At 50.9% G+C, this 21287-nt stretch overlaps 5 protein-coding genes across 5 annotated transcripts; 3 read left to right on the top strand and 2 right to left on the bottom strand.

Moving 5' to 3' along the window:
- Positions 1-8781: 8781 nt before the first annotated feature.
- MIND_01207300 (MYND-type domain-containing protein) lies at positions 8782-9800 on the top strand (the record flags this gene model as incomplete). Its single annotated transcript, XM_037368581.1, has 5 exons — positions 8782-8925; positions 8979-9008; positions 9057-9073; positions 9119-9725; positions 9777-9800. The coding sequence occupies 5 exons, from the start codon at positions 8782-8784 to the stop codon at positions 9798-9800; spliced, it is 822 nt and encodes a 273-aa protein (XP_037215507.1).
- A 289-nt stretch (positions 9801-10089) lies between these two features.
- Positions 10090-12282, bottom strand: MIND_01207200 (Carboxylic ester hydrolase; the record flags this gene model as incomplete). The annotated part of the gene is made up of 11 exons (XM_037368580.1): positions 10090-10136; positions 10188-10245; positions 10292-10326; positions 10374-10517; positions 10557-10805; positions 10855-11335; positions 11384-11470; positions 11517-11774; positions 11826-11918; positions 11967-12085; positions 12138-12282. The coding sequence occupies 11 exons, from the start codon at positions 12280-12282 to the stop codon at positions 10090-10092; spliced, it is 1716 nt and encodes a 571-aa protein (XP_037215506.1).
- A 206-nt stretch (positions 12283-12488) lies between these two features.
- MIND_01207100 (MYND-type domain-containing protein) lies at positions 12489-14313 on the top strand (the record flags this gene model as incomplete). The annotated part of the gene is made up of 5 exons (XM_037368579.1): positions 12489-12530; positions 12577-12646; positions 12701-13830; positions 13882-14029; positions 14090-14313. 5 exons carry the CDS (start codon positions 12489-12491, stop codon positions 14311-14313), a joined length of 1614 nt encoding a protein of 537 aa, XP_037215505.1.
- Positions 14314-14853: 540 nt separating this feature from the next.
- On the top strand, positions 14854-15672 carry MIND_01207000 (uncharacterized protein; the record flags this gene model as incomplete). Its single annotated transcript, XM_037368578.1, has 1 exon — positions 14854-15672. The coding sequence occupies one exon, from the start codon at positions 14854-14856 to the stop codon at positions 15670-15672; it is 819 nt and encodes a 272-aa protein (XP_037215504.1).
- Positions 15673-15678: 6 nt separating this feature from the next.
- MIND_01206900 (uncharacterized protein) lies at positions 15679-16593 on the bottom strand (the record flags this gene model as incomplete). Its single annotated transcript, XM_037368577.1, has 4 exons — positions 15679-15963; positions 16010-16324; positions 16370-16424; positions 16481-16593. The coding sequence occupies 4 exons, from the start codon at positions 16591-16593 to the stop codon at positions 15679-15681; spliced, it is 768 nt and encodes a 255-aa protein (XP_037215503.1).
- Positions 16594-21287: the final 4694 nt, after the last annotated feature.

The raw sequence follows: 21287 nt of genomic DNA, 5'->3' as shown, positions 1-21287 counted from the left end.
CGAGTTCGATGGCGTGGTCCCAGGTTCTCCGTTCCGGGAGCGTGTCGAAAGACTCCTTGTTGAAGACGTCCTGGAACTCCTTAGCCCAGTCCGGGATCTCGGAGGGTGGAGGGGCGGAGTTCCTGGCGAAGGCTTCAGCCAGGCGTTGCGAGACAGTACTGCCAGCGCGTATCTCCTCCGAGGGGCGGAACGAGGTGTAGAAGATGCGGTCACCATCTTCAAGCTGACCATCGTCATCGTCGTCGTCGGAGTCCGGCGTCAGATCAGGCAGGCCGGAGTCGTCACCGGAGACGGAATTGTCTCCGTCATCAGACCCAGAAAGGTCCATGGCGCAGACCGAGGGGAACGGGCCGGAGCGGAGTCGCTTCTGGAGCAGCTGGAGTCGCCGTAGCTCAGTCCGTTCAATGTGTTCTTCCTCGCGGCAAGTGGAGCAGCCGCGAGGGCACTGCGTCATCTTGACCTCCTTGGTTTCCCAATCGATCTCTGGGTTATGCTTCCGCAGCCAGGAGTACCCCAGGATGAGGTCTTGTTTACCAAGATGGGTGACGGCGAGTTGAACACGCTCGGAATGGCCTTTGTAGCGTAAGACCAAGTCCGCGATCTGGTTGATGGAGCCAGCATCATTCGGAGTGCCATCGACGTTGAAGACCGGAATCGGTTGTGCCAGGGTGCGGACCGGAATGCCATTCCGAGCGACGTAGTTCGCGTCGATGAAGTCGGAGGTGGCACCACAGTCAACAAGCCCAGAAAGGGAGAGCTTCAACGCACTGGTGGTGGACTCTAGCTCCAACGGGAGGTGGAGGGAGTTCACTCCAGGGGAGGCAGCGACGGTGTACTGCTTGGTGTAAGCCTGGGAGCCTTACCTACATTCCTCCGTCACATTAGCACTGCCCTTTTAGTCACTCACCTCTGTCCTCCATTGTTGTTCCAGAATATAGCAGGATTCTGTTGTGTTTCTGTGTGTTCCTCAGTGTTTCTGGGCTAGACCACCCAGTTTCCACTTGGGCAATTTCTTTTCCCAGGCAGTGAGGCGGCGAAGGACGATGACCGGAGTCGCAGGCGGAGTCGGAGACGGAGTCGAAACAGGGGCGGGGGAGGGTATGTCTTTTGTTTCAGGCTCGTTGTAGGGCAAAGGAATTGATTCGTCATACAAACAAGCGAAACGATTTATGGACGCGAACGAGGGCACACCAGTCACTCGTCGCGGGGGACAAAATCCTCTCCGGCCATCGACTCCGCAGCCGTTTCCGGCAACGCGGCTGTGTCCGAGTAGCGGGCGATCAACTCCGCTAACATCTCGTCACCGAGTTGTTGGATCACCTCGTCGAGGATGTCCATTGAGCGGACATCGGCAGGGAGGAGGCAATTCCTGGCGAGATGGTTTGGGTTGCCGCACCTGAAGCAGGCGCGACGAGGGGCACCCCGAGCCCTAGTGCGATCCAACTCCATGGGGACGGGAGCTGGAGGCACCGGAGTGGGGGCGCGGGCCGCGGGTGGCACGACCGGAGCCACCGGGCGGAAAGGGGCCAGAGCCGGGATGCGGTTGACCGGAAACGGAGTCCGAATCAAACTGCCAGGTGTCTTGGGGGCGGCTGACTTGATCAGCTTGGCCCGGACCAGGACGTGATTCCATTATTGATCAAGGGATCAAGTCCGTGGCGGAACTTGGTTACCTTGACCAACACATCTTCGAATCCGGCAAGGTCCATCAGGTCCTCAAAGTCGTCGGTGTGTACTGGTAGACATCTTTGTGCCCATGTGGTAGGCAGAAGTCTCCAGTTTGAAGAGAGCATGATCTTGCTCGTTCTCCTCGACGAACTGGAGTCGAAACTCGGAAACGAATGAGCCCCAGGACGGAAACGGAAACGGAAATGGGGCTTTGCTTCCGTGGCGCTCCGCCCATTGCTGAGCGGGTCCTTCTGCCATAAACGACATGGCATAGCGGACGGCCTTTTCCTCGCTTGCCTCTCCGTTGACCACGAAGGCCTCAGGGGCAAGGCGGGCGTAGGTGCGGACCGCATAGAGGAACGCGCGGCCGCGTTTCCGATCGCCGTTGAAGGTGAACGGAGGGTTTGGTCGCAAGACCAATTTTGAGGCGAGGTTGATGTCGCCAAAGAGGGCCTCGGAATCGCCCTGAACCGGAGTCGGAGTCGGAATCGACGTCTCCGGGGGTGGTGTTGTTTGGGGTCCGCCAGCAGTATTAGTGGCGGCAGCGGCAGCGGAAGCCTGGGTGGTGAGAAGAGTAAGGGCCTCAGTTAGGCGGTCGATTTTCGCCTCGAGTGCATCCAGCCGAGTGTCAGCGTCAGGGAGTAGCTCCGGAAGGCATGACAGGTGCGGGGACGACAGGAGTGACAGAGGAGGAGGGGACAAGCGGTAGGGGCGGTGACGAGGGCGGAACGGACTCGTATTCCGAGCCTGAGTCAGCGCCGAACCTAGCAATCTTGTCCGGTTGATCCCGTAGAGAGTTTCTTCTGCTGTAAGGGCAACCCCGGAGGCCTGAGATCAAGGTCTAGCAGGGGAGGATCCAAAGCGTGAACATTGGTAAGCGAATACAAATGAAGCTGACCTAGCAGGGGAGGATCCAAAGAGAAGAAACTCTAAGGGTCCGCCTGCTAGGTAGCTGACTATATACTGCTTGTCCGTAGCTGCCGCTGTCGGGCACAGAAGGCTTGGGCGGCGTCGCAGGCAAGGTCCCAGGGTGACCGTTGGGAGGGCGTTGACGGATCGGTGATTGTGCAGGCGAGATGGAGGGCCGGACTGGAGACGGAACCGGAGTCGGACCGGAGTCGGAGGCGTCTCCGAGGGGCCAAAAGGGAGGTTCCCCTGACAGCTGTATCATATGCGAACTCTTGTGCAGTTGATAATTGATCATCCCACAAGGCTCTGGTAAAGGTTGGACATGTGAATATCCAAAGCAGTAAGACTTTATCCTACTACTCCACCGGGGGGAATGCATTTACGCACGAATGACACAGTGTGTGAACAAACAGTGTGGGACTCCAAGGCTCTTTGTTCTTAATACCCACTAGAACCCCTCGTTAGGCAGCTTTTGCTGGGATTGAACCCAGGACCTTTTTGGTTTACCCAAAAGCCAGGACAGGTGGAATGCCACTACACCACGAGTCCCCTCACAACACTATATTGGAGTGAGCAACTACACGTCTTACAGGCCGAAAGCAAGTCTGAACAAATACATGAACTCCAACGGATACATTCAGAGAAGCCGAAGATGACAAAGGCTTAGAACGTGGAGGGAGTCGGATGAGAGCAGGGAGCGAGGCAAGAAACGTTAATAATGAAACTGAAGTATAGGAGTGTAGAGTATGAGTATTTATACTAAGTGGTAGGCATAAGGCATATGACCTTGCAGGGAGATCTGATGTGGTCCGCAGGATCTCCCTATGGGATAAGTACAAAGGCATAGTAAGTAAGGGGAACGAGAAGACATACGCAAGGCAAAGGAAATAAAGTAAATACCTAAAGAATATAAGTAAACAAGCAAAAGTCCAAATGGGTAAAGATCATGGTCAGAGAGTCCGAACTTGACTGAGAGAGTTCGCGCATAGATTAACTGTTTGAAGGGAAATGCTCAGATACCTTCATCGCATAAAAACCCTGTTGTGCTCCAAGGATAACCTCAGAGCATATAGAATATAACAGTTGCACACATTTCTGGACAAGGTTCTTGGCAGGCCAAAGCTTGGAAATGTGACACTGACTGTGACATTTAATGTTTGTTAAGTATCTCATTCAATATTATAGTTATGACTAAGCAAATAACATATATGATAACCAAATCTCCTGTTCTTCAGGCCAAAGACCCATTATATAATTAAGGTATACTGTATAACCCCAAAAAAAGAAATATGCCCAGATTGGGTATAAATTGATATATCACCAGGTATTGATCAAATGTCTGATGGCAATCAAAAATGGTTCCACATCCATCAAATAATTTTAGAGACATTAATCCCATTAATAATATTATATTAAAACACTTAAAAACAAATAAAATGAAAGTTTTAAGAATGTGACAGATATCACTGCCCAGAAATATGTGCAATGCTCAATGGCAGCAGCTAGGGAAATGCAAGCATTACTGGGTGAATCAGGTGTAGTTACAACCTGCATAATCAATATTCTGTATTGCCAACATAGAGATATATAGGACCAGACATAGAAAATGACCCCAAAAATACACCACCACGATCCCCCACCATGGTCAGAAAGAGGGGCCCTTGATGCGCTGCTTGCAATACCCCCAAAGCCTGCTTAGAATCCACCTGGTAGCCAGGTGTTTTTTTATGAACACATCAAGCTCCTGCTGTTGCAGCAGCCCTTTACTTAGATTGTCTATTGTACTGCTTCTCTCCAGGCAAAGAGGTACTACCCACTTAGTGGGCCCGAAACGACCTGATCTGACCCTGACACTGACTTTGACAAGAGACCACATTAACAGGCTCTTTTGGTTCGATTCTACCTGCTCACTTCACTTGCAGGCCTGACATAGTGATGCTCAGGTCCGGTCCAGGAAATCGGTTCAAACCCGAACCGGACTGGACTGAACCCAGGTTCGGGGTTCAGGTTCGGCCAAAGTCGGTTTCGAACCAAACCGCGGCCAGAGTTCAGCCAAGTTCGGCCAAATTAGGCCAAAAATACCAGTTCAGGGCCCAGTTTGAACCAGGGTTCGGGGTTCAGGTCCGTGTCAGGGGAACCCCCACCTTGGCATCTGTCCATCGCATCTCGGCATCAGACACCTGTCCATCAATTACCTACGTGATGCCCAAGCGACCGTCGTTTTGTCCACCGATAGGAATCAACGTAGGTAACGCATCAGGATCTGCAAGAAGATCCTCCTGGGACCTGGCATGCCACATGGCGCGGGCATATTGCATGGAGCAACGATCATTCTTGGCGCATCAAGAGCGCGGTATATAGTTGGCTACCTGGCAGGTGGACCCTCAGAGTTTCTTCTCTTTGGATCCTCCCCTGCCAGGTCAGCCTTGTTTGTATTCGTCTACCCTTATTCACTCTTTGGATCCTCCCCTGCCAGGACCTTGATCTCAGGCCTCCGGGGTTGCCCTTACAGTCCGGCAAATCCAGATTTTGAACCAAATCCGGGGTTCTCAGTTTGGCCAAAAGTGGCCGAGAACCAGACCAAACCAGACCTCAGCATTACTAGCCCGACAATCTGTCTGTTCTGTTCCAGGTGCAGGTTCCTAGAAGGAGCCTTGCACGGCCTGATCTGAAGCCTGACAGGGAGTGAGTTGGATGTAGGGAAGAAGCAAACAGATATTACAGCATTACTTAGTAATGGAAATAAATTTCCTTTTTGGGAAAAATAAAATATTTGGTATAGAATAACTGTACTATGGAATGGTTTGGGGGATCTCCCAACATTAAAACTTATGAGAGATTTGATTGTATATGTTAGTGGACAGCTACCACCTTCCAAAGCATGCAGCTCTGGTTCCAAACAAGGAATGCTCCTCCAATTCTAAAAAAAGTAAAATTACAATCAGTAACCAAGCATAAAAACAACTTAAATACACACACACATACCAATACTCTGAAGTGCCTCTGACTCCAGATCTGTCCAAGTCCTGGATGTTGAAATTCGAACTTTCAATTTGCTTGATTGCACTTGTTGTAGTAAGGCATAGGTAGATCCTTGAGGAGGATCAACTTGATCCATCCCTGCATGGAGTGTTGAAAAGATTGAGAGCCATGCAAAATGAATGGACTCGGATAACTCTCTGCGAGCAACTATAACTGCTAAGAATAAGTCATAGCTCACTTTAGGACTATATGCATTGGTATCTGTGATAATAAGATTTTTTAACTGTGGCAGAATACTAGGAAGACTGAGAAGCTGATAGCGTGCAGTTGGAAAGTATTGTCTGGGGTGTATATGGTCGCCATAGCTGTAGTTCTAAGGTTTCTAGAGTAGGGATAGCCTCTAAAAGTGCAGTTTCACCTGATACATCTTTATTCTCCTCTGTATCAGAAACAGTAATTCCTAGAGTTTCAAGTTGGCATTTTGAGCGGATCAGAAAATCTCGAGTTTGTAGTGCAAAAAGATTAGTGGAGAATTCAGTTGTAGTATGGAACAATTGCACAGAGAGATGTCGGAGTGTTGGGATGGTCAAGGCTTTTAGGAAGAACGGACTTCCAGCTAGAATCAATGTATGAAGAGGTGGAATATACTGAAGTGGATGCAAATCTGGATCTGTATCTGGGAGGTGTACATTAATACCATAGACACCTAGATGACAAAGATTGGGAAATTGCATAAAGATATCCTGGATAAGAGCTCTACCCAGTTGTCTGCCTGAGCCACCACGCAGATGAAGTGCACTCAGAGGAAGTGATGCTGCTTTGATTTCTTCAAGATGTGCTTCAGATATAGCAAGCACTTTAAGCGCAGAAGCTGAAGCCAAAAATCCTGCAAGAGTCACTGGATTGGCCACTGCACTATGAAAGCGAAGGATCTGAAGGGTAGATGTGTGCAGGAGGGGAAATGGTCCCTGAGTTTGGCCCAAAATATCTAGGTCAAGATCATGTAGATAGAGCTCAAGCCTCTCCCAACGCTTGGAGCATGATTGCAGTGTGGAAGTCATCTGATTCTGTAGCCTCTCAGTGCAGGAGATTGTGATTGATACAGAGAGTGGTAATGATCGTGCAAGCCAGAGCTCTAGGGTTGCTGTTGGATTCCACTTTGGTCTAGTGCTAGTGCTAGTGGGATTGTCAGATGGGGCTGACTGGTCACTAGAATTATGGTTCCTCGGAAATATAATGTGGATTGCTCTCCAAAGTTCTGGAGTAGTGAGAGCAACAGATCTCCAGTGGCCACACACTTGTGTGAGTTGAAGTGGGGGTCCACTGCATCGTGGGCGGATACGGCGATGTGCAGGAAGGCAGTCAATGAAGATCTTGCTCATCAACTCGAATGGGAGCGATAGGACCACTGGTTGTGGGCTGGATGTATGTCCCATGATGGATGTGAGCAAGGCCAGTTGTCACAACTACACACTGATCCGCGCCAGATTACTAGTTTGAAAATGAATCAGATAGCATAAATAGTATCCAAAACGACACGTAGGCGGCTTTTCTTCCCGCGCCGCGCCCATACTACTTACTTCTGTCATTGCGACATGGGAGTCCTCTTGTAGGTGTTTTGACAACTTAGTACTGAGACGCTCATCCGACTCGGAGTCTACTACTGTAGTAAGGGAACACCCGTTAACAAGTAGGGGCGTAAGACAATACGTGAGAGTGGATGGGACACATGTAATATTCTCGACCCCAGCTCACTAGTACTGGCAGGAAGGACCTACAGTGGAAGCGCTACGTTGACTAGGACGTGGTGGTGGAGAGAAGAAGTTAATTCAGATTGAGCATACTCTTCGTTCGTTGTTTTCGGTCTCCGTCCAACAATTGCGCCTGCAACTTAGGATATATTCTACTATATATACTACCACACGGTTCAAGGGAATACTCGTCAAGACTGCCTACGCGATGCCTCGCGAGAAAACCGTTCCGCTTCTCTCTTCTTGCGAAGCATCGCGGTGAAATTATCATCCACGCGATATCGTCGCCTACCGACAGTACAAATAGACGGCACGGTAGACGGGCAGGCAGACGGCTCGCCCTCCGGATCAAAATTGTAGAGAGACCCATTGTCGGACTGACAATGGTTCAATGCCCGAACGAAGAGACAAGGAAAAACACGCACATCGTAGTAACAGTAATCCGCTGCTCCGTACCTACATATCAAGTAGGAGCCACCGGGACGTCCTATATAGGATGACGCCAAAGCCTGGCCGCCAGGGCCGGTCTTGAGACACTGGTAGAAACATGGCTTGAAGCTGGGGCCCTCCAGCGCCATTGGTGAGCAGCTGGCCAATGAACGTTAACCCCCGCCGGGTATGAGCTCGCCGGTGGTCTGCGAAAAAAAAAGTTAACAAAGAGGGCAGAGAGTTGGTAGCGTTACCCACCAAGCTGTAGCGGCAAAACGTGCTCGACATCGTGACTGGTTGGTAGCCCAAACACTGCAGTATCGGAGCAACGAGAAGAAGGTCATCATACTGGTCATTGTTGATGTACGGGTCGGGTGGACAGTGAAAGGTGGGTAGAAAGTAAGGAGTCGATGCGGAGGAGGAAGGTTGGCTCGGCGGGACTTGAGCAATGACCACTGGGACGAGGAGGCCAAGAAACGGGAGCATCTTGTTTGTCCTCCATCGACGACCGACAGCAATATAAGGGCAAACAATCTAGGAGTTGCTGTCAGGAAGTACAGGAGTCGGCGTCGACAAGAATGCCACGACAGGAGTGCCTTTAGGCCTGATTGAGGTCGTTTACTTCGTTGGTTAACGTGCTACATTTGGTTACTTGAATGGGGATTGGAAGCGTGAGCCTTTCTCGTCTTGCAAAGTGGCTGTCAAGTTATCAAGAAATACTAGAAATACTAGTATTGTCGCCTGAAAACCACACACGTATACAGCGCATTTGAAGCACAGGCAGCGGGGTTTCCGCACCACTAGACGATCAAGGTTTGAGGAGAGGAAGAAATGTCACGAGACCATCCCGGACCTGGACCCAACCGCCATGCCGTTTATTTCCTACTCCCTCTCTCTCTCCAGCCCCACTCCTCTCTCCAGTACCTTGCCCACATCGTCGCAACTGACCACACACCAAATTAGGCAGTGTTGATGGAGAAGAATAAAAAGGCTATTGTCTAGGAATAGACGACACCTTCTTCTCCTCTCCCCACTTGCATTGATGGCGACTCTTTTCGAAACTCTGCCCAACGCGCAAGCCGCCATTGACGAATTCCTCACCGTCGTCAAATCCTCCAAGACATACGCCTGCTCGCATTGCGGGGCCGAGAGTTCTGCAACGGTCACTCTGAAGCTTTGCAGTGGCGTGAGTGGTACTCTCACTTGACAAACTTGTGTGGTTCTCAAGACCTTCCTTAGTGCCAGTTGACTCGCTATTGCTCCAAATCGGTGCGTGTGTCAGTCAAACCTGACTTCCAAAAGACTTATTGCTCAAAGTGCCAAGTTGTTCATTGGTATTTATCCTGCATTCGCTGTGGCAAAAGCTGACAACTTGTCAGGAAAACCCACAAACGCTCGTGTCGTTGCAGCCCAGATTTAACCCCCCGAGATGTAGCTCGCGACCGTCGCGCCCAATCCTTCATCCGCCACCTAATGCGTGTTTCGTGGATCATCATTCTCCTCGACATGTACGCCATCGTTGCCCTTGACCTCCGTCGCAACCCCTCCAACGCGGACAAACACTGCATCCGCGCCAGAATAACGACCATCCCCGCCCCAGATAACCTCCCCGCCACCAAGAAACCCGCTCCACCAGACAACCCCATCATCATGCTCCAATTCGAGCGCTTCGAGATACTCCCCATCTCGCGCCTCACCACCGCCATGCGGACCGGCCTCGAAAATACCCGCAAGCGCTACACCGAAAGCGGTCTTGTCCCCCCCGGAACGCCCTTCATTTCCATGTTCTTCAGCACAGACGGCGACAACTACGTCTACGAGCCGCGACCGCTGCATCCAATGCTATTCAGGCTGGCCAATGCGAGTTCTACGAGCGCGTCACTGCCGCTGTTTGATGATGGGGAGCCGGTAACCGAGGCCAAGGTCGTCGACGAGCTGAACGAGTTCATTCGGCTAGACAGGGAGAATCTTTGCAAGGCTCGTGGAGTTAGTGTTCCCTTTCTCAACTGCTTAGTTCCCCAACTTACACTCAGACAGCCTCTCCATCGAAAAGACACATAAACAGATGATTAGGTGTACCTGTAGTGTGTAGTACCATGTAGCGTAGTAGTAGAACTCGGGGCATTGACCTAAGAGCACTTGCTCTCCATTTTTTATCTGGATTGCTCCCTGGCAGCTAAAAAGGAAGGTGTCTCGCCAAATTGGGAGGCACACCAACAGTGGCCAACTTGGATTCTCCTACACTTGTAAGTTGTTGACGACAAAAAACATTAAACATTGATTTATTATACCGCGGAACTAGCAGTCTCTAACTTGACATAAAACAAGCACTATGCAGAGTTCTCCGCTGCTAGTGTCTCCATAGGCCAGTGTTTGCGTTGATGAATTCCGTTTGCTCTGTTTCTTTCAGTCAACAACTGCGATTAAGCTCGTAGCAGAAGGGCTTACCCGAGCGGAAGTCGTCCGGTATCATCGTCAGATTTGCATTATTGAACTGAAGGATGGACTGCGAGAGCGTTAAGCATGGACAGTGTTTTGCGTATGATACCGACCTTGTTCGTTGGAGAATATGGCATCCATTGAGGCCCTACGAGAACATTAGCACGCGATCAATGACGCGAATCCTTGACTCACGAGAACTCCCCAAGCCGTCGTTTGGCGTCAAACTTGTCGCAAAAGAAACCCAGTAGTCGATGATGGTTCTACTCAGGTTTACAGAGGCTCCAGATGGGTCCAGCGGTGCGCCGTAGACGTAGCTTACTTCGACGAAATGCGGTACTATGCGTGGTCAGAAAGAACACGACGGTCTTGTCCTACGACATACCACCATAAAATCCAGGCAGTTCGGGTTGCGGCTGGTCAAAAAGGTAACCATAGGAAGGAACACCGGCAGTAGTCGCAGCTTCCGCGAATTGTCGACGCAGGGAGAGGAACCAAAGATCGCCCACTGTAAGTATGAAGTTGAGACGTAGTTATTGCGAGAAAACAATAACCTGCCAAGTGCCGCAGTCCGTTTAAAGGTGGAGCTCAAACCAAAGGTATCGTTTCCGGTGTTGTAAGGCGATCCTGTACAATATGAGGACCAAACATATATGAGTATACGCGAAAAACTTACCAAGAGTGGGGTCGTCGGGATACAGCTGGAGCAGGGATTCAACTCCATTTTGGAGCTCGGGAGACGATGCATTGGAGATGTTGCCGTCTTGTCGCAGGACGGAGCCAAGTAGAAGTCCTTGTAGCGCCTCTGCGGAATTGACTGACGGCGGCACAAACGGTGTACCTTCGTCGAGGTTAGTGCCCGCAATGAACGGAATCTTGGCGAACTCTCCACGGGCGAAGTAGTTCGATGGCAAGTCCTTGATGAGATCCCCATCGAGGACAGGAGTCCACTGGAACAAATTAACGGAGGTCGCTTGAGCAGCAGCGGTTGCAGCCAATATGTCGTTGCTCGTGGCGTTGTTCCGGACACAATCAAAAATGTGAGCCGGGGGAAGAGAAGAGCAGATTGGAATGAAAGACGCGAAATGGGTCCAGTCAAGTTCGTTGCGGGTTGGAGGATAAATCCCGAGAGTAGCAGACGAGCCTGACTCGAATATCTGAGGGAAGCATCAGTGTACCGTATGGACAAGAATCATTTTGCCTACGGCTGCACGGGCAAGTGGCTGGAGGGCTGGGTTCAAGAAGAGAAGACTGGTTAGACTAGAACCAGCACTTTCACCAAAGAGCGTGACCTGCGAGTTTATCAGTGCAGTCCTGAGACGGTTTTCGACGACATACTTTGCTGTTATCTCCGCCAAAGAACCCGATATTCTCGTGTACCCACCGCAAAGCGGCAAGTTGGTCCTTTAGACCGAGATTCAAGGCACCGTGCTTCGCCGCTTCGGTGCCGACCGGGAAACCAAGTGGGCCCAATCGATAATTGAAGCTAACATAGAGGATCGGAGTCCCTCGGGCAACACTTTGAGCGACAATGAAGCTCGCATTGAAGTAGCTGGAGTTGCCGCTGACGTATCCGCCTCCGTATGTCCAAAACATCTGCAGCAAGTTCAGTGAACAGGCGGGAGTTGAATGGATGCCATGTCATACTACAGGGAGTGGATAGGCAGAGGCAGGCAGTCCTGCTGGACGCAAAACATTGAGTGTCAGACAATCTTCCGACACTTGTTCAGTAGGAGCGTCCTGCATGCACGCTTTAACTGTGTTTTACGAAAAGAGAATTGGACGAACCACTTGAAGACATGAGAACCCGTAGTCAGAAGCGTTGAAAGTATCGACATCGAGCCGTGTTTTCAACACCGGAGGCGAAAGACGACGAGGACCGAGAGGGGTTTCGGCGTATGGTATTCCTTTGGTAGTATTGGTCAGGCAATCCGGGACATGAAGAGATGAAAGACAAACCAGCGAAAAATTCTTGCTGAAAGGTTGGCAGAGCACGACCAATGATGGTCGCTCGACCTATGGTTACTGAAGGAGAGGCATGAGTGCGGGCACATGCAGCAATCGAAAGAAGTGCAGAGAATAGTAATAGGGAAGACGAGAACATTGACTGACTTACCGTACTTCGCAAGATGGCCGCCCTTTATGAGAGCCTAATGTGACGACTCCGGGCGACTTCTGTACAGTCTCCGGCGGCTGCGCCGGCGGGGGTCGATCCTCAAAGTCTGAAGATCTTGGAAAGGAATCGAAAGTGTTGATGGGCACGTGCCAGCCACCGTGACGTCACTCTTTCCCTTCTTCACTCATGAATGCATGACCTCTCGTAGCAAGCACGGACTTCCTCCCCAACTAGCCGTGAGTCGAATTCTTCGGACCAAACTGCTCGCCGATACTTTGCTAGGACCTTGCAAGTGGTCTCTTGGCCGGGAATTTAGAGGACATCTACACTGCGCAAGAGAGAATCAGCGCAGGTTAGTATGTTCCTGTTAACAAGGCCATCCTTCGACTTTTTGTTAGCCCTCTAGAAACTCCTCCTCCTGCGTCCATTTCAATTAAAGTCCGCACCCGGACGATTAGCTATCTTGCCGCGCTTTCCACGACGCTCAGGAAAGATTATGCCAAGAGTCCTGGCAGTCCACCACTAAATGTCGACCTACTGCGGGATGCCTGGCCAAATGTCTGTCTATGGATACAGAAAGTCTACAACTCGTTCTCCGATGTCGAAGACTACAAGAACGATGATTGGGATCTCATGACCGAGGTCGTCAAAATGATATTCCAAATCATTGTGTGTTACCCCGGCATGCGCCAAGCTATTCTTTCCAAAACGACCTTGACACAAGTCATTGGACTCCTCACTCATCTGTGGACCCTAGAAGGCGAAGGCCGCGTCTCAGTCATGCCGATCGCCTCATATAGCGCGACCATAGCCCTCCGGGCCGTCCTAGGACTCAGCATCTTAAAGCCTAATTCCGAGTCACCCGAGTATGAACCTGACTTGACCTTTTTTTCGGTGTTCTCAAATCGCTTCGAACATCCCAAGGACTTAGTCCGACTGCTCCTCACTCATCTCAACAACGCTGTCAACAAACACGCCGACTTCGAATACATTATGGCTTCAGTCGAAGTGATGAGTCTCACACTGGCAAGAAAGAGCGATGATATTTCTCGGGAGTTTGTCAGCCAAACTCCAATCAAGTTGATCCTTTCCGTACTTGATTGGGCTGCGGAATCAAAGGGGCCTATGCATAGCATCTCGCACATTGTAGAGAGATGTTTAGGCGTCATCGACTCCAGCAGGAGTGTCACAAACGGGACCATCTGGTACTGCCAGCTTCTTGCAGCCGATATTCTCCCTATCATCTTTCGATGTCACCGTTTCTATGACGCGAAAAAAAATCCTGAATCGTCCGCATATATTCTAAAAGGAGTCACCAAAATCATACACTTGTTCACGGACTCTACGTTCTCTCGATCTTTGGTCGGTCACGCAAAGCGCGCCCTCCACCGACTTCCCTCTGACCAACTCCACCATCCTCCGTTTAGTGGTGCTTTGTTAGCCGACTGGAACACTTTCACGACATTGGTGGCCGAACGAGTTGCTTTCAAGACTGAATACGACCTGCGTGAATGGAAAAGGTGCTTTCATCCCATGGTACATTCACTGTTGGATTTTGCTGTATTAGCTTCTCACTAACCCTGATAGTGCCCGAGTTTCCAACTTGAACTCAGCAAAAACTCGAAACTTAAAGCCTGTGGAGGCTGCCAAGGCGTCAAATACTGCTCAAAAGCATGCCAGAAGGCCCATTGGCCCTTGCACAAGCGTTCTTGCTCTCCAGATAACAAGCCCCCTGGTGAGTACTAATACCAATATGTAATGAGGAGCAGTTGTTGAACGAGAAATCGGTATTTAGCAACGCTTGCGGAACGCATGACTCTGATGGCGCTGTCATATGATGACATGCGCTTCCTCTTAGCTTTAGCCCGCCGAGATGTCTTGACCGCGAAACCTCAGCTGATCGTCCAACGAAAGTCGATTCAAAGTACCAGTGGCACAACGCTGGGTTCCGAAATCTACGATGACCCCTTGCTTAGAAAATTTGCTCTGGCTCGTATACCATTCTATGTCGAGCTATAATACTCGCAATATCCTACAAATTCCAGGGCATTGCCCTTCATCGAAACAGTAAACCCGACGCTCCATGCGGACATGTGCAAACGAAGGGGAAAGCAGACCTATGTAGCAATCAAATACGGTGTGGGGATCGAAGAGCGCTTTGCTAACACCTTTATGGATGTTTTGGGAGGCTGGGACGCGCTTTAGAATAGCATAAGCAAGGCACAAATATATGACTTTTTGGCATGTTTGGCCGCGAAAAATTTCAGTGATCATGTGTAGTGATGTCACTCAGGGACTTCTTTCCTTCACAGTCGTCCTGCGCGCTCACGCTCACGAACTGAAGGTATTTGCACCTCAAGATCCGTCACTACGCCCCGGAAGACCCGAGCAGACGAACATCTAACATTCCGGGTCCTTCCTGGATTGAAGATTCGACCATGACAACGATGCCGTTTTCCGACAAGCCGTCCATTAACCTTCGAACGATAGCCAGGGTCGTATAACAACAGATGGGGAAAACGAGGCTGATTGTCGAGTAAAGAGACGAGACGCCACTGGATGCTTCCCTCTCCCTCTGAACCAGTACCGCAAGCTGGCACCATGCTTGAGCGGCCACCACTTGTCCACACTGATGCAATCTTCCACTCGCTGATGGATGAACTGCATCCCGAGCTGGCTCATATACCACTGCCATTTATCCAACACCAGATCGCGGAGTGTCGAGTGCCAATGATTCGTGGGCTTGCCTCAGTGGATGACGCGGCATTACAACAAACATCAGGCTACCAGGGGACAGCCATCGTCCGTCTCCTCCCTGATCGTGACTTGTCTGAAGACGAGCCCGGACTCCAGCCCACCCATCTTCTCGCCATTTCCACTCGTTCTGCTCCCCTTGACCCCCCTCGATTCGTTGCCATCCATGGAATGGTGATGGCCATGTACTGCTCAGCCCCGATTCTCAATTCAAAAGCAGCTGCCGATGGGCCGGATCCCGACACGGTCGTTTTACCCGTCACAACACTCGTTCTCCCCTCCGTTCCTGCCTTCTACGCATTGAGGGCGTATATGTATGCTCCGCATCCACTTAGCCTGCTACAGGCCCTGTTTCCCGGTGCGCTTTCGTGGGGAGGACTTGTCTCTTTCGACAACCTTGGCAGTCAGCTATTCGACTCCATCCAATCTCGCGCAAATAAAGGGAAAGAAGTCATTGCCAAACTACAAAACTACGCTCTGCGGGTCAGAGATGTTTGGCTGTGTGCTTGGACACTGGCCGTCTACCGCACAGAACTTTGGGACGCGTTGGACCTCGCTTCAGCGGTAGTAGTTCATGCTCTTGGTTTAGCCGTAGCTCGCCAAAACAACATCAAAAGTACATAATACAATTCATGCTTGCAGCTGAACCAATTTCCATCCGGTACTCGGATTGAATTCCGCCTCAGAAAGTGTACCGGGCGAGCCAGCGCTGACAAAACCCACGCGTAGCTTAAAGTTGCCTGTACCCTCCGGCGCTTGCGTCGACATCGCATATAACACCCGGTTTCCCGGCTGGACAGCAAAGCCCTGGCGATCGATGCATGTCGTGCAACTGACCCCGCCTTTCCATGGCTGGTTGTTCGCGGTGAAGTATTCAGCGAGAGTGTTCTGTGGCGATATGAAGAAGACATGGGCCTGGTGGTGTGAGTTTGGGCCATAACTACTAGGCTGGTATACGTACCTCAACGCCAAATGCTCCAGGATCCAGAGAAACAGCGGCGATGAGGGACTGGAATTGGACTTCTGCTGCAGGCACGAGAGTCATTGTGCCGACCAGACGTGCGCTGGAGAGGGGGCCGTTGATGTTAAGCTCAGTGATGCTGTTGTCAGGCTGTTGCATGTAAATGCGGGTGTCACCGGCAAAGTTGGTCTGCTGAAGGGACGCGATATTCCCCACAAAGCTGATGGGGAAGATGCTGTCCGTCGTTGGGGAAGAAGAGTCTTTTGGCGACGGCGCAGCATGGGCAGAAGAGAGGCTGCCAAAGACGAAGCAGATCTGAAGCGAGAAAAGAAGCAAGCATTCATGAGCGTTTCGACTCACGTTTAACATACAGCGGAGCCGCATTTCGCGAAATAGGCTTTGAGAGCCGAGCCGTCTGCGAGTTGATAAGGGCCAGGATTAAGTAGTCGGGCTAAGTATAAGATGTCGTACACTTCTACAGGGCCATCCGTCGGGAGATTTTGATGGCGAGTGGAGTCAGTGGACGAGAGAAGCCGCGAATAGGATTGTCGTATCTCGCAAGGTAGGATCTTGGGACTAAACATGGTCTTCGAAGGTGGTGCACTGGCGAATGATTCCTCCCGTAAGACTGACGATTTGATTCGCAATGCTTTAACCTATGGTCTTCAATTGTTGTCCGGGAACATCAAGGGTCTAAGCTGGTCTTCGAGAAGTTTGGTTGTACCTGGCACAGTGGATGTAGGTATCACAGTGGCATTTGCTGGTGTGGAATTTATTCTGCGACCAAGAGTAAGTCAATTAGTATGTATACCAAATCCATGGGCTGACCTATACAGCTGTTCTCTGTTCATAAAAACGAGCACTTGACGAGACGGCGTAAGTATTGTGACCTGATCGTGTGACCTGATCGGGCCCTAGTTTGATCCGAGTCATCTGATCATCCCAGTCTTGTCAACAAACCTCAACTCGGTTCTTCATCTGCTCAGACACAGTCTGCAAGGGGCACTTGTAAACAACACTCGGCATGTCCTCGTACCAACGATCTCTTTATTGGCAATAAGTATCAGCTGAAGCTTCGTCGCACGCGGAGTAAGTATCGCCAACCGTTGGCTCAAAACCTCTTGACAACCGGCACAAATTGTCCTCTTTGCTTCTGTTGTCATGGGCTAGCCTATGTCTGGAATAGGTGTCAACGAAAGCTCATGGTGGAGGGCAGTATATTGGCGCCTAAGTATCCCACTTCTTTGAGCGCTTACTGAAAATATTAAATACACAGGGTGCATTTTGTTTACCTGTGTGGTACCAGCGAGGCAAGCTCGAAAATAGAAGCCAATCAGAACTGGGGCTGCAGGTTTGCTTCCTAATCCGTCCTTTTCTCCTTTCTACTTGCCCTTCTACCTGGGGGGCAGATGGAGCCACTAGGTATTTCAACACAGGCAAATTGACCGTCGACCGTGTCCTCGCTGTTATCCACCACCATGCCTGCCCTTCCACCCCCTAGTCTCTCGTTCACTGGGTCGCAGCCTAGCCTCGGCGACCAGTGTCACACTATCGACGGCTGTCGAACAGTCATGCAGATCCTCTTCAGCTGCCTGTCCACCGTCATCCTCTCGACTTACTCCTCCCTCCACCCCAACGTGCCGCAGAGTCGACGAAATGAGAGAGAGAAGTCTCTCTGGAAAGAGCCTGGTCGGTGGCTGAATGAAAGCTTCTTGCACTTCAGGCCCAAACTCGTCATGTTCCTTGTCGCTCTTGTCGCACCGGAGTTGATCTTTGGGCTAGCGCATCGGCAGTACGCAAGCATGAGGCAGCTCGTGAAAGGTGTGTATATTGTTTGCTCCTCTCCTTCCCCAATAACGAGCTCCAGACTTCGGTCTGAAGAAACCCCACGCTTGGTTATTCGTCATGGGCGGCTTCGCGACAGCAGACGGTCACCCTCTCGTCCTTCAATCTCAGGTTATCCAATATCGTGAAGTCATTGAACGCCAAACCCCCATGGAAATCCGCGACAAAAGCAAAGCTGATCTGGTATCCAAGCTCCTCGCGCTCGTCCAGTTGCTCTGGTTTGTGCTCCAGATTACCATGCGTGCCCTCATGGGACTTCCGCTATCAGAGTTGGAAATCACCACCGTCGCATTCGCCTTTATTCCGCTGTGCAGTTGGTGGTTTTGGAAGGACAAGCCAAAGGATGTCCGCGAAGCAATTCGACTCGAGGTTTCACAAGTCGCTGAACTGCGGGACAAACATCAAGCAAGTCTGTATTTGCATATGAAGTCATACTTACCTGTTGGACAGTCTCTCGTCAGCGGCGCTGAATCTGCTCAAGCGATACAATCCAATACTCCCCTCCTAGACGAGGTAAGTATTCTGCCTGTGGTTAACCATCAGGGCTAAATTTTCAGATCGAGCTCTTTGTAAATGATATCAACACTTACGCTCTTGAGACGACTGTGCTAGATGGTCCTGAGGCGGTTCCTCAATATCAGGCAACTGAGGCAAGTAGCACTACTCACCCAATTTCTGTATCGCCAATATTAATTAGCTCACAGAATCCTTTGTCTCCAGACGATGGTCTCAACTCAGCTCAAGAGTCGGAATACAGCAGCCGCGGTGTTCAGGTACTAGTAAGCAAATCCAAGTTCGTAGACTAAATCTGAGACGTTAACAGTCACTTCAGCGAAATATGACCTCAAACTCCGAGTCGGTATCCTTCAGCATTGAGCGACTTCTCGCCGCGGTCATCCTTGGACAATATCCCGAAGCCTACTGGCGCGATAAAATCGACAAGCGCATGGTCGTTCCCCTTTTCTGGCCCGGTCCATGGCCATCGAGCGAGCCCGAGCGGGACGCTATACACCTAAAAGGGTCCGGAAGCTACACACAATTTCTCATTTCCCTGTCGTTTGGCGCTATCCATTTCTGGGCGTGGTCCTTCCATTTCCCGTCCACCATTGAGTTGTGGCTGTCGCGCTCCAGCACCGTGGCCATCATCATCATCCCGTTGTTTGCCCTCATTCTCTCTACGATCTCCGCGAATTTGAATCGCGGCAGACGCCGCGCGACCCTGGTCCTTGCCAACCATACTCTGATTGCGGTATACATCCTCGCACGGGTGATTTTACTGACGCTTCTGTTCACGACACTCAGAAAACTTCCATCTGGTGTTTATGTTGACTTCTCGTGGAGCTCTATTGTCCCCCATCTATAAACTGTCTCTGGAACCCTACGTTTTCACGGCTTTTGCACCAGTAGTACTACTTTCAAGTTGTGATTTGGGCAAAGTTGTTCACTCACGTATTAGTAAGTACTCCATGTATTTAGAATGCTTGGAACCAACCATTAAAAATTCACTGCACACTTTATCTACGTTGCAAGTCTTTGTGTTTGCCTTGGAGTCTTCAAGTCAACCTCTTCATTCAGATACTTAACCTAACCCGTGTGACCACGTGACCACGGGTGAACGGGATGACGGCGACCACCACGCCGAATCTCAAGCTTAGCTTGGAGGGAAGCGCTGGTTTACTGTACGACTCAGCCGCAGTATCACGAATTCTTCCTCGAGTCATTGCGGTCTTCCCACCGTGATGTCTGACTAGCTTCCGGACTCCGGAGCGCTCAAGTGACTAGTTCGTCATATATAACTCTCCACTCTACCTCGCTCAACAACTCATGTCTACTGTCACTATCAGGCGCGCCATTGGAGATATCGAAGACCGAATCCTCCTGCTGGAGTCTGAAATCAGCGCATTGCGAGCTCAGAAGGAAACATACCAGCAGGAGCTTTCATTCATTCCGTATTCTCAGCACCCACTCCCATCCAATCTGTTGTCCAGAATCTTCGTCTTCGGTATCAGTGCTCAGAAAGAGCCCAATCCAGCCGATATACGCCGCAATTTACGGCGAATGTTTGCGCTGGCTGCTGTTTGTCGACAATGGAAGGACGTTATCTTCCATACACCCGTGCTTTGGACTAGGATTGCTGCAACCTGTGGGCGTATTCAACGAGGGTTGCAGGCACTTGCAGCATGGCTGCCACGCTCAGAGAATCTTCCAATCGACATTCACGTCCGTTTTGTCGAGTCCACGGCGTTAACGGCGTGGAACCTCCTTGTACCCCATTCTGCTCGATGGCGGTTCCTCCAGCTGGACACTGTCGATTCAGTCGTCCTCCCAACAGACAAGGTTGCCTCCACACTCCCGTTTCTTCACACACTCGCGATTAGAGGCGATGTAACATTGGAGGAAGGGGACGGCAAACTTGTGGCGCCGCTTCTGCGCAGTCTGAAGATCACAACGCCGTTTGTCCTGTACCAGCTTCCTCTTCCCCTTGAACAGATTACAGCCCTGCACCTCTCAGGCGAATCTGGCGCGGGTATCCTGGACATGCTCGCTCTCACGCCTGAGCTTACTTCGTTGACCCTTTTCATTCGGGAGGACGAAGCAGACTCGACATCGCCTCCAACAACAACGACCTGTGTTCTCGCTCAGTTGGAATCGCTCAAGTACAATCCAGAGCTCCCGTCCTACATTCTAGCCGGACTATACACACCCCTTCTCACCAAACTCACGTTTGCTCAGCCCCCAGTAGTATTCGAGGACATACAGGCCCTTATTACCCGCTGTGGCTCCTCCGTCCGGTCTCTCGATGTCCAATACCACGCAAGTGAACCTGCCGCTCTATTCGACTGGCTCAAACAACTACACGACCTGAAAAGGCTGGATTTTGCGGTCACCCACTGGACCACAGACGATTTCGCCAAATTTCACAAACTGGTTATCAGCGGGCTTTCTGACCTCGAGTCGATCACGCTCAGAGGGTGCCCACGAGATTTGCGTTCCGCGCTGCTGGGAGAGCTCGTGTCGAAGAGATGGCACTGGGTGGAAGGGCTGACCCGGGTACAAACATTGCGGTTATCGTTCCAGCCGCTGCCTAGCGACGCATTCGTCGGTGTACGAGAACAATTGGCAGGCAAAGATTCGTCGAAGTATGCGGGACTGGAGCTGATGTTGTCGGAGCGAGAGGGAGAGCTGTTTTAACATGCTTCGCGGCCACAAATGCCTTATATGTGGTTTGTCAATGTGTGGGTCCAAGCCAGACGCGAATAAACACGGAACTTTGGACATTGAAAACGACGGAATTGGTGCATATCATATCTAACTTTGACTGTGTCCAGTGGACACCACCGCTGGTGGGACATGAGACAGCTGCGGAGCCTGTCTCAGTACGTCTCAAGTTCCGGCTTCGACCGAGTTAATGTCAATGTCCTATGTCTTTAGA

This window comes from Mycena indigotica (assembly GCF_014461135.1).
Source record: "Mycena indigotica strain 171206Taipei chromosome Unknown Mind.scaff0011, whole genome shotgun sequence".
Lineage (NCBI taxonomy): Eukaryota > Fungi > Basidiomycota > Agaricomycetes > Agaricales > Mycenaceae > Mycena > Mycena indigotica.
Note: the sequence above shows the minus strand (reverse complement) of the source record. Positions and strands in the feature narration are given on the sequence as shown.